At 46.0% G+C, this 17,611-nt stretch overlaps 2 protein-coding genes across 2 annotated transcripts in view; both read left to right on the top strand.

Moving 5' to 3' along the window:
• Window positions 1-8,645, top strand: part of LOC119453490 (protein HID1) — a 41,579-nt gene extending 32,934 nt beyond the window's left edge. The window contains exons 17-19 of the mRNA XM_037715534.2: window positions 228-403; window positions 3,456-3,614; window positions 7,569-8,645. Coding sequence (XP_037571462.1) covers window positions 228-403; window positions 3,456-3,614; window positions 7,569-7,632 — 399 coding nt within the window. The 3' untranslated portion in view covers window positions 7,633-8,645. The remainder of the gene's footprint in view (window positions 1-227; window positions 404-3,455; window positions 3,615-7,568) is intronic.
• Window positions 8,646-15,372: 6,727 nt separating this feature from the next.
• On the top strand, window positions 15,373-17,538 carry LOC119453489 (zinc finger HIT domain-containing protein 3). The gene has a single exon (XM_049668181.1). The coding sequence runs from the start codon at window positions 15,562-15,564 to the stop codon at window positions 15,961-15,963; it is 402 nt and encodes a 133-aa protein (XP_049524138.1). The 5' UTR covers window positions 15,373-15,561; the 3' UTR covers window positions 15,964-17,538.
• The last annotated feature ends 73 nt before the right edge of the window (window positions 17,539-17,611 follow it).

Genomic DNA, 17,611 nt, shown 5'->3' with positions numbered 1-17,611 from the left:
GTCATCCTTCTGTCTCTGCACCTCTTTTCATTTTTTTTGCGCTGGAACATGTCCGTCTAAATTGCAACTAGTCCACTCTTTGCCTTTAATTAATTCATTCATTAACGACAATAATCCGCAGAAATCACGAGCAAGATGCTTCTTGCTGATGTTGCAGATAGACGTCAGTCATCGTGCAGTGAGACAGAGCTGTCGCCAACTTCTTTGTTATCGTTATTCTTATGCAGAGCGGTTCGAAGGGTGGCGGCGGAGGAGGGCTGGTGCGTGCTGGGAGTAACGACGAGGAATGGCGCGGCCCTACGCCCGAGTGGGTGGCATCTTGGAAGCAGAAGCTTCCGCTGCAGACCATCATGCGCCTGCTACAAGTCCTGGTGCCCCAGGTCGAGAAGATCTGCATCGACAAGTCAGTGCTTCTCTCTCTGTGTGCACGTGTGCATTCTGCTACTTCTAGAGCCAAAAATAATTCTGGCAGGACCTATCTCATGACAAATGTCAACGCTAATGCGATTACTAACATTAAAGCAATGTAGCGACGCACCATACTGCCACAGCAGACACTTGAAGTGGCTATCTTGCTGCCAACCACAATACCAAATGATACCTGCACACAGTATATCATTTTGTAATCACTGCACCTCAGTTGAGACTCGATAGTATCCTTAATATCCTGGCTACAGCTTCATTGCAATGGCTCTCCATCGCGCAGCAGCGCTTGACGCCGTGGTGTCTGTTGTTGATGGGGCACTATCACTTTAATATATTTAAGGCTACATATACCCGCTGTGTGTATGTGTTGGACCTAACGTTAAGAGACAGGAAGAGAGTGGTGTGGATGAAAGAGCAAACGGGGATAGCCAATATTCTAATTGAACTAACAGAAAAAAATTAAAGCTGGGCAGGCCATGTAATGCGTAGGATGGATAACCTGTGGACCATTAGAGTTACAGAATGGATACCAAGGGAAGCGTAGTCGAGGATGGCCGAAAACAAGGTGGGGTGATGAAGTTAGGAAATATGCAGGTGCTAGTTGTAATCAGCTAGCACAAGACAAGGGTAATTGGAGATCGCAGGGAGAGGCCTTCGTCCTGCAGCGGACATAAATAGTACTATAGGCTGATGATGATGATGATGACTCCTTGTGTGACCTTGGCACATCCATTCTGGGGGTTTGGTCGAGAAAGGGCTCATACCAATATCACATACGCAGTGTCGAAGTCTGCTCCCAGTGACCCAAGTTGTGCACTAGGCCAGACAGCAGCCAGCAGCAAGTTGTCTGTTTGGCCACATACCCAAGTGGCCCATGTTGTCAGCTCAGCAAGACGGCATCCAGCACATACTTAGTGGCCCAAGCTAGCAGACACCTTGGGTCACTTAATGAAAGAGGTTCAATACAGACAAATAGAAATATGGGCAACATTTCCAAACAATGCTAATCACAATAATAGGAGCAGACAAATAGAAATATGGGCAACATTTCCAAACAATGCTAATCACAATAATAGGAGCAGCCGCACCCTTTCGTGCAAGATAGATGTTTGTCGGAGGAGGCTGCAGGTTGAACCCACTTATAACGAATGCAATAAATACATGAAAAGTGGGTGTTGTACAGTCGACTTTCGTTAATTTGACCCTGATAGGACCGACGAAAGTGATTGAATTATTAAACAAGATGCAGAAAAAAAAAATGTGAAAGCACACTGCTGATTCATTTGGCAGTATTTGCTCGACTCTAACACTCCCCAAGATGAAACGTGCTCTTGCTTTCTATGTGCCCAAAATGTAAATTAACTTAGAATTGTCATTAAAGCTCCTGAAAAAAGAAGAAATCTAATGGCGACCTAATCTCTCCAGCAAAAAAAAAAAAAAATTGAGCAACGGTCGAACATGTGTTGCACAATAGCGGCCGGTTTCTTAAAGTCAGCTTCGCCATATGGAATTTTTGAAGTCAACTTCGCAACACAGCCGTGTTATGCGGCAGAGCATAAGAATGCCTCAAAGGTGGTTTCTGGCCCTATTTTCTTGAAAGAGAAAAATAAGCTGCACTTTAGAATTGTGTAAATATTGTAATCAGACTTATTCAGCTACCATTATTGCTTACAAACCTTCTTAGGGCAGGCCAAAAATAGTCATTTTCAATGGGAGATGATGTGTGTTCAATGCATTCACTGTCCCCTAAGCTCCGTAGAGACAGACGCTGCCAATAAAGGGGTCGCTAATGGGGTCACTATAGGGGCCAGGCACATGCCGACTGTTCAAAAGTTGGAATTATCCGGTGAAGGCCAATTTTATGATCAAAGTAACAAAAGGTTAGGCCCGTATAAATGCATGGGAGCCAGCAAGGACCTGCAGTTGAGATCGAAGTAATTGAGAAATCGAATTAACCGGAGTCGAACTAACGGAAAGTCTACTGTAACAGTAGCTGTTCACGTCTGCACTTACCAATGAGTGTCCTTGCTTTGGTTCGAACGTTTTAGGATCATTTATTCATAAACACAGAAGACTGAAAAAAAGTAGCCGATATTAACATCCACAGTAGTCGTCATGGCACTATATGGCATGAGATGTCATAGTGCCAGCACATACACATATGCGTGCACGCACACACACACATGTGCGTGCACGCGCACACACAGAGAGGATCATCTAAACATATTTTTCTAGAAACGCTTGTTAAAAAAGTGATGTTTTTACTGCTGTGCTCCCAATAGGCAAGAAAAACATAAGGATCTTGACAGCTGGGGCAGATCCAGAATAGCATCCAGTAGGGATGGCCCCCATCAATGTATACAGAAAACAGGGGAACGGTCGAAGCTTTTGCTGCATGCTATGTACTATTAGCCGGCATGTTTGGGAGGAAGCCCGGGGCCCCCAGGGCCCCCCCTTCGGATCCGCCATTGCTTTACAGTTTGTTTCATGGCCTTGAGTCACTGCAAGTGCCCAAGATATGAGACTGAAGATCTTCAACCCTTGTTATTAGTACCTTTGACATTAAAAACGCTGCTGAGTTTGATGTATATTTTCAGTACAGTGGCAGGGATAGCTGCAGTAATTTATAAAACCCTTATGCATTCATCCATATTTTGCACTGAGCCTGTAATGATGTTGTGATTAATACGTTTTAACTTTATGACACCACCTTATGGCACATCTATGCACTAACTTGGGTGGCTGATTTTGTTAACGGTGTACTCCCACTCCGCCTTTTCAAGTTAGCATGGGCCAGCGGCTTGGGTGGTGACCGATACCAGTCTCATTCAACACCAGTACACCATTTTGAACAAGCGTGTACCACTGCCCAGATTGGCTTATTTTGACTGTGACTATTCCCGTACATCATTTCGAATTAGGCTAGAGCTTGAAATGGCTATCACAGTGAAAGGGACCTACTGTTGCAAGCCTGTATAAGCGACACCCCCCATACCTCCATGCTGACCATTGGGTGTTGCATTGTGCAGAGGCCTGACAGATGAGAGTGAGATCCTGAAGTTCCTGCAGCATGGAACACTAGTTGGACTGTTGCCTGTGCCACATCCGATCCTGATCCGCAAGTACCAGTCCAATGCCGGCACCACCATGTGGTTCCGAACCTACATGTGGGGACTCATCTACCTTAGGTGTGCGCTCACCTTCTTTCTGCTTTCACTTTCTTTGCAGTACAGGTTCCCTGGTCGAAGTACAGTTAAACCTCAATATAATAAAGTCTGTAAAATAAGCAATTTGCTTCTGTATATTGAAATTTCATTCTACTGAAATTTAATCTTTTATGCCAACAAATACAGTCGCCAGTCAATTTTTCTTGAATGAAAGGGGCCGCAAAAATTTCTGAATTTTCGGGCAATCAGAAAAATCAAATTTGAATGAGAAAAAAATCGTGTTGAATTTGAGAGTTGGCGACAAATGATACGGCTTCATCCCGTGTCGATCATATCTCTACATTAGCGGTACGAAGCGAAGCCGGCCACGTTTTCACGTTCACTCTGTCTCTGCGGTTGGTTGTGTCACCCACAGTGCCACGACACTATCATGAAAAGAAATGATAGCGGGGAGCGAATGTTTCGTCTGCCTCTCGCTTCAACGTGTCTCCAAAATTCGAGATTACGCAACCTCCAGCACTAAACACTCGGGAAGACAGTGCCTAATGCCACACCATTTCAGCCTGTCCAGTCTTTGCACACTTGGCAGGCTACCTCTAAAACAGGGCGTGCGGGCTGCATATGCCAGCCACACTGACAGCCATGCGCAGCCACAGCCACGCAAGAAAAGGAGACATGCACCATCCTGCTCCTCTCCTCCCCCAGCCCGCTCGTAACGCGCAAGCAACTTATGGACCACTTAGAGGGAAGGTGTGCATTAAAATTGGGCAAAACATTGTAATCATTCATAGTGATCTGCCATTTTCACATATGAATCTGCCAAAGGTAGGCCGAAAATTTGTGTTTTTGCCAGAAGGTAATGAGTCAGTGCCTTTGCTACCCCCAAATCATTGCCAAGACGGACGTTGCTACCGTCAGAGTCACAATTAGTGTCGATATTGGGGTCAGGTGCACGTGAGCTTACAAGTCAAGTTTGAATTATGCTGCAGAGGTCCATTTTAGGATCAAATAGCAAAAGTTTGGGTCCATAGGCCCATAAATATGGGCACCTTGTGTTGATTTGACCTTCGATCAACACCTTGTGTTATTTGACCTTCGAATGATTGACCTTGGGTCAATCAATCAACGTTGCGCATGAATTGACAGTGCGCATGAATTGGGCAGTGTCTTTTAAACACGAAAATTGCAGCTAGTTGCAGAATTGTGCCAGGAACAATAATGAAAATACTTAAATCTGATTTTTGGCCCAAAGTTGTGTTGAATCAGAATTGCTGATGCCAGCTTCACTGTTTTAAAGGATGAATCCACATAAAACTAACTACTGATATAATAAGCATTTTTATCAGAACTATCGCATTTGTGTAAGTAGAATCTCGATGATAGTATCACGCCTGATATGAATTTCGGGATAATACAAATTTTTTAGAAGTCCCAGCCCAAGTCGATTAACTTACAACATGCTTAATTTTGATTGTTGCAAACCGCTTTTCGCGCCACAGCATATGATATGAACAATCAAACCATTGTACGATCCTTGGCCCTGGCACGCCGGTAGCACCAGACACTTGCTGTTGTCAGGTCGGCAGAGCGGCCGTGCCAATGCGCCGGTCACATTTCTATTGCCAGGGCTACTTACAAGAAAACCACAGACGTTGACGACCATCCGCCGCGGCTGTGGGAGGCAAGTGCTGCCGCCGGGTACCTACCGGTAAAATAGGTACAAGTGCGCTCCTGGTCTGGTGCTCGGCCATTATGGGACCTCAACGCTTGGAAAGGGGTTGTTTGACCTCAGCCCGAAGGCGTCCCCACCTCAATAGGTGCTTGGGGCGCCACATGGGAAATGGCCGCCATGGGAGCGGCCCAGACATCACTTGTTTTCTGTCCTCACGAGGGTTTCGACGGGAATTGAGGGCGCAGGCTCCTTTCCCAAGCGCATCACCCCTGAAGAAAGCCGACCGCCAGGCCGGGGCACGCTTGTACCCATTTGAACCAGTGGGTGCCCGGCGGTAGTGGGAATCGAACCCACAACCTCCCACAGCCGAGGCGGGCGCTCTACCACTATCTTAACCACGCAACTTGTCGGCCGTTTTCAAACACCTTTTAACTTTGTCGGGAACCGGCAATCACATGCAACCCTGTCTTGCCACATCAGCAAGATCGGGGCATTCGCTTCCATCTACACCTGTATTCGATGTCTTCCATTATCTTCAGTGCCTGATGACTACACAAAACTTTTCTACCTTTGCACCCGTCCAATCACGTGATACAACAGTTTCACTGCCACGACGAAATGTAAACAGATTCCCCTATCTTGCGCAAATCATATTCTATTCACCATCAGCCAGCAGCTAGGATGCAGCAATGGAAGAAACTCGAGATAACCAGGCAGATCTTGCAATGTCAGCTTTGGAACACGCGAAGTTTGCAGTTCGCTGCTGCCAAAATGTGCATGAAACAAGCGTGCCAATGATGGAAATTCGTGTCAGGCAATAGGAGCGCTCCCTGCTCGCTACATGACTGCAGTAATGAATTGCGACGCTAGTTTTCCCTTTTATTGCGATAGCAATTATATGGACACTTCAACCGGATTTCTGCCGTCGGCGTCGGCGTCGCCGTGAGGTTCCGTATAGATAAAATCTTCGCCCCGCGCCGTATGCCCCAGCGGAAGCGTGCGGGGACGCGCGCTATCACGGAGAGCGAACGCACTCAATCTCCCACGCGCAAGCAAGGAAGCGGAAAGCCAGCGCCGGAGGGAGCAGGGGGGGGGGGCACTTCTCTGCCAACAACCGCGCTCGTCGCTCGTCCGCACAGTCTCTTATCTCTCCCACGCGCAAGCAAGGAAGCGGTAAGCCAGCGCCGGAGGGAGCGGGGGGGGGGGGGGGGGCGCACTTCTACGCTGCCAACAACCGCGATCGTCGCTCGCTCGCACCGTCTCTTATCTCCACACGGCTCTGACCTTTATGCGCTCAGTTTCCGTTGAAGCGATAGACCGCACGTACGTTCGCCGCTGCGGCGTATCCGCTTGCTGCCAGAGTTTTGACGGTCGTCTGCAGTCATTCAGTGTGAGCTATTCATGTTTGTTTGTGCGCGCTCACACCACGCTTGTTCATTCAGTTAGTAATAGTCGGGCCACATTTTCCAACGCACGCTACACATGCAATGCTGCCCGGATCGGCAGTGCAGCGCTACAGATGTGTCCCTTCGCACGCGCTGCCCACGGGAAGCGCTTCTCATCAACACCACCGTTTCACACGCGCCTTCTCGTGGTCATCGAGTCTCTCGTCATGTCGGTCTACTTACGCCGCAGCACACCTCCTTACTTAATCAGCTCATGTTTACTACAATTCATATTGCTACCAAAGCCGCTCACCTTACTTCGTATGACATTGCTGTGTTGCTATCGCATTCATTGCTTCGCCCTTAGGGCGAAACTGTGACATTTTTTTTGTGCCCGCTTTTGATGCTTCTATTTCTGCATGGAGAAATACAGCACTGCAACTATCTTAATTTTCGGTCTCTTGCGTTTACGGCAATGCCAAGATGGTGGTGCTGTGTGAGTGGACAGCTGTGCTTGGACGATCAGCGGTGCGATAGCACCTCCTGAAAGGGGGGCCCGGTTTACTTCCCAGTTTCAAATACAACTGACTAAAGATGTGCAATTTTCTTTCTGCTGCGTATTTCTTGCAAGTATTTCGGCATGAGATAAAAAAAAAGGTCTTAGGATTGCGAAAAAAAATTAATAAATGAGAAGTTTTGAGCAAGTCGGCCATTTCATTGCCGCATCTCTCCTTAATTTCCTGATTTTTTTACGTTGTTTGGCAATGCTAACTACGGGTGATATGAATTTTTGTGCCATCCCGAGAGATTCGTATCGTCAAGAATCTACTGTAAATAGTTTTGACTGTATGATTCATTTGGCAAGCTGTGGCTTACCATGTCGCTACTAAGTGCCACATACCTTTTTTTCTTTGCCAGGAATGTGGATCCACCCATCTGGTATGACACGGAAGTGCGGTTGTTCGAGATTCAGCGACTCTAGTCATATTTGTCGTTTGCCTCATCGACAGCCTTGAGACCAAGAGACTTCGTGCAAGTGCAACGCACAAACAATGGCCTGAGGTTGTCCCACATCGGTGACCGTGGGACACCCGATAGGCCAAACTACGATGCACAGTGTGCTTGCGGGCAGTCACGCCCTGGGTGCCTGCCGCGTTGCCAACCAGAGCAGTGTTCTGCTTAAGCCGTCTGGTATTGGTGCTGTCAAGTGCAGACGGCACTGCAGCGAACGCACATGTTCGTATGACTGCATTCCCCAGGGCATCAAACAGGCGGCACCAGAACCAGCGGTTCATCCACGCAAGAACTTTTTTGTAGCTTTTGTTCAGTGTGCAAGTCAGTCTGCATGTGTTTTAGATCATTGTACTACATACTCCAAACCGGTGACAGGTTTCTGCGATCTTCAAGTGGAAGCTGAAGATTCAAATCTCAGCTGTCGTCAACATAAATGCATGCTGGCAGTCAAAGAGTTGATAGGTGACTCTGTTTCGGCTTCAGCTCTCTGTGTTAGGCTGAACTGGACAAAGGTTTCTCGTTTCTCAGACAGAGGTGTCGAACCTTTTGCAGAGCTCCTGCAAAAGATGTGCAGACAAGGTAGTGCAAGATAGACAAGCAGAGCATTTTCTATACTTTAGCATTTGCAGCTGTGAACTCGACACGAAGAATAATTTACAGATTGAACTTCTGTTGGGCAGTGAAGACGCACAGTGAGACTTTGCTGCTGAAATGGTAGACGTCGTTGAACAAATGCAAGTGGGGCATGCACGAAAACATGAAGCACCATATGAGACTGTCTTTTTTTTTTTCATTGAACCACCATTTTACAATTGCCCCGCATGCAACGCAATATGATAAATTGCCAACAGAGGTTCTGTTATATCAGTTCACATTCCACCTCTGAAATGACTGTATCAAATCTAATTTAACATGTGAAAGGCAACTGATGGTTGCAAAAATTATGTGGATGAATGAATAAATAAAGATTTACCAAGGCAATGAAGCATAAAAAAAGCAGACAAAAGAATTACCTGTTTCATTTTTTTATTTGCCTTCAAGGCATACCAGGGAAGCATGCATTGCCTTGCTTCCTTTATACCCCGGTCAAGCGGGCAAGTTAAGTGCACTTACGGAGAGTGCCACTCGGTTTAAGCGTACTTTGCCGAATCTAAACGTCGCAAGTGGAGTGTCACTCGCAGAAGAGTGTACTCCGGGCGAAGTGCGTTCACGGAATGCACTTTGTTGGCCGAGTGTGTAGCCTCACCGCCAGCGGTTTCAATAGTACAAAATGTAATGCATAAAAAAAGTACACAGAAGTTCATTTTAGTGGTTGAACAGCTCTTGCGCACAAATAATAACCTAAAACGCACTCATATTCTGTTCTAGCAGGATCAAATGCCGCCTCATCGGACGCCGCTATGTCGTTCTGGATTGGCTTGGCATTTTTCTTGGCCAGAATTGACTTGCCACACTTTTATAATAAAAAATAATTTCGTTTTTTGTTGAAAAAACATAGATTAAGTTTGTTTGTATTAATAATACAACGTAAAACAATCACTTTTTAGAAGTACTTTTCTTTTTAATCTACATCTTCACAAAACGCTTTCGTACTATTTGTAGTCTGTCGACATTTTTTTTTACGGCGAGTGCGCTCTGTTTTCCTGTTTAGAACCGTGTACCCTAAAGTGTCACTCAAGGTCCCGAAGTGCACTCCCCGTAAGTGCGCTTAACTTGCCCGCTTGACAGGGGTATTAGTGTCGCAGGGGGCATGGAACGCAGCCCCGTGGCTTCTGTGTTAGGCATTTTGCAATCAGACTCATTAATAGCTCTGTAAGTGTACGTCTCTGGATTAGGTGCTGAGCTATAATGTTTGCTTTTGCAGTTACTCGAAGCCACAACTTAAAGCCTTCAACCTGAAGTGAATTATACCACTGAGTCCATCAGCCATGTCGTGCTGAGTACGCTGGTATACTTGTCAGATCACCAGAGCTGAGCAGCATTGTGTTTGTTCAACACCTGGGAGGCAGACCACCTGTGAATGTTGAGTGCTGATGGCACCCCTCTAACGCAGAACACAGACCTGCCAACTTTAAAGTTTGTATCATGCTACAGTCGAAGCCCAAAAGTAATAAATCTTGGTTAGAAATATACTAAAGATTGCTTTATTACTCAAGATGTGAACCGTTTACTAAATTAATTCACAGCATTTGTTCTTTAGGAACGCTATAAACAGGCTAACTCTCTCTATTCACAGTCAAAATTATCTGTGTCACAGACGGAAGTGTTCTTGAAGTTTATTCATGTAACAGCGGTCGAAAGTATTGTTGCCGTTATACATGGGTTGAGTGGAGGGGTGGCACTGCTGTGGAAATGCATCAGAGTAGTCAAGCTCATCTGAACAATATGGCTCTGAAAATCAGTCGGCAACTCTATTTGTACTTTGGAAGCTGGACACAAATAAAAATCATGAAACCATTAGCACTTATACGACAATCATAAGCAAGCTCTGAAATCTGGGGCATTTTACGATAAAATCGTAAAAGTTGACGGCTATGTGAACAGTTCAAGCGAGCATTGAAGTAATCGAGTAAGTTACAATGTGTTGGGCATGAGATGGCCACCCTACCCTTGCCTTTAGAGAACTACCAGAACAACTAACACCAAATTATGTCGCTTTTTACATAGCTACCATTTAGATACTTTTGGTTCGAGGCCTCACTTCCTTAACCATTTCTGGGCAACGATTTCTGTTGGAATCGCAATGTTTTGCAGAAGATATCCAACATCTAGAAAAGCAAACAAGAAGACTATTCTCACAAATGCGAATGTGAGCAATTCAAGTTGCACAATTTCTCGACTTTGTGTCGCAGATGAATATATAGTAGCTCTCCCCGACTAGTTCACAAATGTCGTTGTGTCATATTATCGGTTTGGTGTGTGTGCATTATCTTTGGAGCCTGCTACCTAATGCATGTCACCTGCCTTGGGTCGCACAAGAATGTTCTTCAAGTTACTTTCACTCCATTATGATTGTGAATTGAGAAGTCTGAAGGACCACATGCTGCTTACAACTGCTTTTTATGCTTATGCTGCTTTTGGCAGTTCATAAGAAAAATCTTGAATTTATTGACAAAAACTCTAGTGTGAATTTTTTTGTTTATTTTTTCCCTGTCTTTTGTCGTTCATATGCACTTATTATAAAATTTTCACTCCGTTAAGAAAATTCGGACCAGAAAGAGTTAAACGTGCAACAGATACGTACTTATAGACTTATACCATCTTTTGATGCTACCGGTTTCGAATGTAAACCAAGTGGAGCACAGCTTTGGGACTTTCCCAGATACTAACACGAAAATCGGAAGTGGTGATCACTGAGATCTTTGTGATATGTGTGTCGGTCTGCGCACTCCGCAGTAGTCGCTGTGACCATGTCACTGAAAGATTAGCACATTAGGCACTCAGTGTAATAATAGGGGAGAGAATGCAAGGAGAGCATTCTGGCCTTGCTCAGCCAAAGAGATTTGAATAGAGCACTGAAACAATGCTCCTCCAGTTTAAATAGACTGTGTGAACGAACTTTTGCCATTTCATGTAATGTAACACATAAATATACTAATTGCCAGCAGACAGGAACTCATCAGTGCAATGGCGAGTTGTCATTTCCTAGCACAAAATCAAGTCCTCTGAAACCTAGAAAAAATTTTGTCAAGCACCAGAGCTCCATAAATAATTTACTCTAGTGCTGGTTTCTACGAACCAGTCTTGGTTTCAGTATAGTACCTAGGTAGTGGATGCATCATGACGTCACGATACAGGTGTGGCTTGCTCCATTCCTGCGATTGGTGCAGCCAACGCACACAGGCACAGCTAGAATAAGCACATGCAGCGCTTGTTTATTTTTTTATGAGCAACATCATACCTGTGTGAATCGCTTAGAATTAGAGATTATCTCTTGTGGAATACTTTCTCATGACACTTATGATAGTGTGCTGTATTAAAAGAGCTACAAGTGGTTAAAGATTACTTTGGCGATCGATAATGTTAAAAAAAGTCGCAGTTTCACCCGAAAGGCGAAGCATCCATTGCGATAGCAAATTAGTAGACAGCTATACGGAGTAAGGATAGTAGTTTTATTGGCCGTATAAACTTGGAAACATTTGCTTACTAACTAAATTAACAAGCATGGTGTCAGCATGCATAAGCAAACATGAGCACATCACACTTGATGACCGCGGACACTCGGCTGTCAAAAGCTGGCGTGAGCAAGCACGGCAGAAGCAGCGAGCGAAGTGACCTTCATGCGGTCGGTCGCTTCAATGGAAACTGAGCGGCGAAAGTACAGTGCACACAAAGGCATGAGCCGTCTGCAGACAGCTTTCAAGATACGGCATGCGCGCCCGCGCAAAGTACACAGCTGCTGGCAAAGGAGAAGCCGCACCACCCCCCTCCCGCGCTGCCTTCCCGATTTCCTCCTTTCGCGTTCAAGGTTGAGTTGCCAGTTCCCCTTGCGCCCGGTTGCGAAATACGCAGTGGGTACCGGAGCACAACGCCCAGCCCCTCTCTCCCATCCCCCCATGGCCTTTCGCGCGACGGAAAGCGTTGTGTTTGCTCTTAGGGAAAGCGCGCGTCCCTCACGCACTTTCACTCGCACATGCAGCATACGGTGCGTGGCAATTTTATCGCCCTTGGACTTTACACGGAACCTCATAGCGATGGCAGCATCCACTTGGAGTGTCCATATAATTGCTATGGCAATAAAAAGGCTATCAGTATTATTAATTGCTATCGATAGCACTATCAAGAGTACTCAGTCAAAAAAAAAATTGACTCCAATTAGCTTTTGTCTCCAATTAGCACGAGTTAGGACTTTTGTCTTGCTAGGTCAGGATGACACGTAAAAAAATACAATTTTTCTTTTTGGCCTCGTAATGCTAAAATTGATAGAATGAACACTAGAAAAAAAATATATCTATATATATAAGTAGCCAGTGACAGGAGAGCACCATGCTACACAAGCACGCAGTGAGAGCACGAGCGAACGAATGAAAATACAGCTATTCTAGCAGAAGCGTAGCAGACGCTAAAGATGATCGAGTACCCCAAATGGCATCACCAGAACACCATCGAACACCATTTTTCGAAATCGAGAAATCAAGGTAGTGGCTTAAGTGGAGATCGCGTAAGGATACATACGGGGCTTCGTTTCCTATTGCCTAGGAAAGCTGTATAATATGGAAAAATTCGCTATGGCTGCATTTTGATGATACCCATGATTAGGGCATATGGAATTGCTTTCAATGACATTCAAAATATTATATTCGTTTCACCTTATTCAAGTGCCCCACTGTACATGCATGTTGCATTGAAGCAATGCTACAGCTAGTGAGCTATTGCAGTGTTGTGCTTTTTCTACTCATCCTGTTATTTCCACGTGTTCCTCAGCTTCATTACAAGCTAAGTCTGCCAACATGAAATTTTAACACAATGCATTGTTAGGACCAAAGATTTTGCTAAACATTGTGTTTATGCTAGTGAAAAGTAACAAGTTTTCTTAGATAAATGTCTGCAAAAGCTACATTTCCGGGTATCTTATGCTAGCTGTGAAGCTCATGCAACATGCAGTTTTCATTGCAACTGGTGTACACCAAAAGAACAGACTGGTTGGTTAGCTGGTACTGCATAAATTCAGGTAAAGCGCAAAAGAGCATGCAGGATGTGGTGGTGCACCACTTTTGATGAGCACATTTAAGATGTTCTAAGGCTGTGCTTAGTTTGATAACAAAAACTCCCTGTTCTTGCAGTACTGCCTTCAGAGTGGAGCCTTTTATCTCTGCCAGTGTATACAGGTGCTTTTCGTTTGTACTTCTCAAATTCTAGCTTCTTCCACAAAACCAGTATTTTCCTTTCCAAAGCTAACGTATGGTAGCACATACTTTGCTTCGTCCCATTTGAAGGAGCAAGTAATGCAAGTAATTTATGTGAATGGGGATCGCTGTCGCCCCTAAAAATAACAAGAACTTCAAAAAGCATTGGCACTTTGTTGAGGCCCCATCCTTATTCCGACGTTTTTTTTTTTTTAATACATTTGAAACATAAATTGTCCAGCTGGTTCCATGCAAAATTCCTATTGGTAAGTACTAACCATTACTGTATGTAAGGTGTCTTGTGAAGAGTTAGTCCTCATTTATTGCACATAAACAAGTAATGAATGGTACAAGTAGCTTCACGGAGGGCCAGGCTAGCTAGCTACATACAGAAAACGTGTCATAGGTTACCTGCAGCTAGCTGTATGCCCTGTCGCCTTTTCCTGCAGCTTTGGCAGTGGGCCGGGTTCCCTGACGAGCCAAACTTTGAAATTCTCCATTCATGATGCCAATGGTACACACTCACTTGCCATTAGCAAGCAGTGAGGCTGTTGGGCTTGGCATCAAGCAGAACTTCAGGCTTCCGGTCTGGCACAGAACATTAATTCTTAGTGCATCAGCAGACTATGTGCTGTGATTGTGTTGTTTAGACAATTTGACTAAGGCTTGTTATGGAACGGGCCTATTCAAGAAGGGTTTCATATTTTTTGTCCTCATTAGACCCGCGTGAATAAATCTAATGAGTTCGGCGTGTTGCCACGTAAAGCCTTACTAAAACTTGTTGTTGGGCTAGTTGGTACATATATATGCTTCATGCAACGAAAAGGATGCAGCACACCAAGGAATAGACAGGCTAAATGAAGTGGCGGGAAGAGGCGCTGTACGCAGGTGAAAAGCAGATTTTATTTTGAGCACTGTGGCTTTCGCAGTCAGTGTGTGACAGATGCTGCTAGATTGGGCTGCTTCAGGTGCCGCCGCTGTCTTTTACGAAGCGATTCCATAATGCTGTTAACATGGTGGCTATTACCCACGTGTTCTATTTTCTCGTGTTTCAAACCAAAGTCTTTTAATATTAAATGACTATATGCTCAAACCGCTGCCCGAACTTTGGCACTGATGATAAGTGGTTCTTGAGGGAAAGGGAAAGGTTGGCGCTATCTTCTGCAGCCCTTGAGGGAGCACGGCTCAGCGCCAAATTGATACTACTTTTGTTTCTCAAGATCGCGCAAGAGAGAGAGAGAGAGAGAGTAAAGTTTGTTGGAGGCGTAAATTGGTAGGCGAGACCCTGGCAGAGGAGCTAACGTGGAGGCCATGTGGCCGCGACGCGGTTAGCCCACTCTGCCAGCATCAAAATATAAACGTTGGCCAGCATGGGCCGTATTCTGAAACGTTCGCCTAGGCGAAATCAGCGTGCGCGCTGATTGGCTGGTTGAGCAAAATTGAATGACGTCGCGCTCAACTACCCAATCAGCTCATCCAATTTTGCTAAAACAGCCAATCGGCGCACGCCTGAAAGCGAAAAAAGAAATTTCGCCTAGGCGAACGTTTCAGAATACGGCCCCATGACTTGACATTCTGGTCATACCATGTCATACGTCGAGATCGCGCAAACATCTCGCTTCTGAACGTTCGCCTTCTACATCACTGAGTAGACTCTTTTTAATTCGCGCTCCCGCATCGCCGTGTTGTCGATCACTGACGAAAGCACAGCACAGCAGCGTCGGCAAATCACAAGCGCGCAAGCCATGGAGGAAGGAAAACGTTCTTCCTCCATGGCGGGCGCAAGTCAACGCGCAAGCGAACGTTCCGAAAGCGAGAGGAGCCATACCGAGCCACGACCAAGCCGTGCACATATCGGAATGTATCCAACATGGCGGCGCCCAGTTAGCACATGGCTGGTAGAGAGGCTAGAAGGTTAGTGCTGGGTTAGCACGTTAGTACAGGGCACCAGCCTTTTGTTGTGTACTGGTCGTTGTTTCTTTGCAAGTAGTATTTGTAGATGTTCCAACTGTGTGCTATAAAGTGAGCCGCGGGCGTAGACGCACACGGTCATGGCTGGCGAACAGTTGGTCTGCGGTGTGTGCAGTAGCGGCGAGCCCCGCTACCGCTGTCCGCGCTGCTTGACGCGGTACTGCTCGTGCGACTGCTACCGGAACCACAAGCAAGAGGAGGGCCGTTGCCGGGAACCGGACGCGCCTGCACCGGCGGAGACCGGCGAAGAGCCCGCGTACCGCTACCCGACGCCGGACACGGTACCACCGGAGAGGCTGTGCCGCTTGCGCGATTCGGAGGCCGTTCTCGAAACTCTGCGCAACAGAAACCTGCGGGTGCTGCTGCGCGATCTGGACCGGAGCAGGGACCCCACACGCATGCTGGACTCGTTGATGCGAGAGCCCATCTTTCTGGAATTTGCAAACGCTTGCCTGGACGCCGTTGTCGTCGAGGAAAACTAACACGTGTGTGCCGGCACCGCTGCGCGAAGCACAGCATTCAGGCAGCGTTATGGCTGCGTGAACATGTGTGCTAGACTGCGGCAAGTTTTGTGAACGACGTTTGTCGGGAGATCTATACTTTGCTTGTGCTGTCCGCAAACAGATGTGTGGTGGGCTAGTGGAACTCGAGTGGATCACTGGTGTGCCTGCGCTGTGAAATGGAAGAACATAAAAGAACAAACAGCGCGCTGTGCGGGACGTTATGTAGACGTCTGCACTTAGCTGAACACGGGAGAACCTGGGGTCTTGAGTCCTCCTAAGGTGATGCAATGCTGCGCATTCCGCTGGCCATGCCGTTGTCCGGCACTGCACTGGGAATGATTTCGTAGAGCAGCAGTTAACATTCTGCTGCAGTAGTTGCACGTTTTAAAATTTGCTAGGATACCTGGACCGGTTATGCAGAGTTGAAGTAGCAGGGAATTCAAAGTCAATTTGCTTGTGGAGCAACCAGGTGCAGCTAGCGAAGATTAAAGTGACTAAACTTATTATCACACTTTGTGACAGGTTTTCAGGCCTGGCAATGCTAAATAGTCTTAAACAAACAAACAAAAATGTGTCTTGCCATCTGTCGGTCTTTCTTTCTCTGCTGCTTACACGAGTTGCAATGCTCTAAAACATTTAGTATTGTGGTACAACATGGAGTTGAAGACTGTTACCCAACTTTAGTGTCATTACTGTCGTCACGCTTCGCTGTCTGCAATGCCATTTCTATCTTGTCAAACATGATTTTCAGCCTGGGTCAGCCAGTGCAACACCTTTGCAATTGGCCACTGTCATACTGTCATCGTTGTGACATGGTGTTATTGTCATGCCAGTGTCATCGTTCAATCGGTGTCATGATGCTGTCATCGTCGGCATCCCTTGTCTTGTTGTGGTCGCACACGTTTGCGTCACACAGGCAATCACTATCCTTACACGGGCAAATTGTGCCATCTAGTAACACTTTGTGCAATCCCGAAAAAGGTTAGATAGCTAGTTATCTACAAAATGCTTCGCCTAACATACTGGTGGATCCACAGTGAGCCCCACTCTCTTTCCTTCACACTGAGACAAGCCGGCACCTTAGTGCCGACAATACTGAGCATGCGGTACATAGTTGCAGTAGCGGGAATACAAGGACTCTTGAATAATTACCAATTCAACTTGTTTACTTGCATAAAAAAACAATCCAGTGGTAAAGAACGCTTGCCAGCTGATGAGTTATAAGACCAATGGCTTTTAGAAAAGAACTGTACTGAACAAATGCATGAAGTTAAAGTGGCCCTGAAACACTTGGAACATAGCAAACAAAAAAGCTTGCCAGGCTCCTGTGAACATGCGAGCCAAATATTATTGCACTGCATGCAGCAGGGAATTTACAATCTCGTGTCAAAAGCAGTAAACAGTTGCTTGCTCTCGCGTCCGCAATGTCGTCATCGAAAGCAGTTGGCCCACAAACGCTATTAGGCTGATTTCGTGATCGCGGGAACATTCTCAGTAGTACATAATTGCCAATTTTGAGCGAAATAAATGAAAAATGTGTATGTATGCGATCTCACAAAGACAGAAAGATCATTCATTTTTGCACTGTGCATAGCTGCGTCTGCTGCGCGTGGCCTCAGAGATGGCA

The sequence above is a fragment of the Dermacentor silvarum genome, chromosome 5, assembly GCF_013339745.2.
Source record: "Dermacentor silvarum isolate Dsil-2018 chromosome 5, BIME_Dsil_1.4, whole genome shotgun sequence".
Taxonomy (NCBI): Eukaryota; Metazoa; Arthropoda; class Arachnida; order Ixodida; family Ixodidae; genus Dermacentor; species Dermacentor silvarum.
Note: the sequence above shows the minus strand (reverse complement) of the source record. Positions and strands in the feature narration are given on the sequence as shown.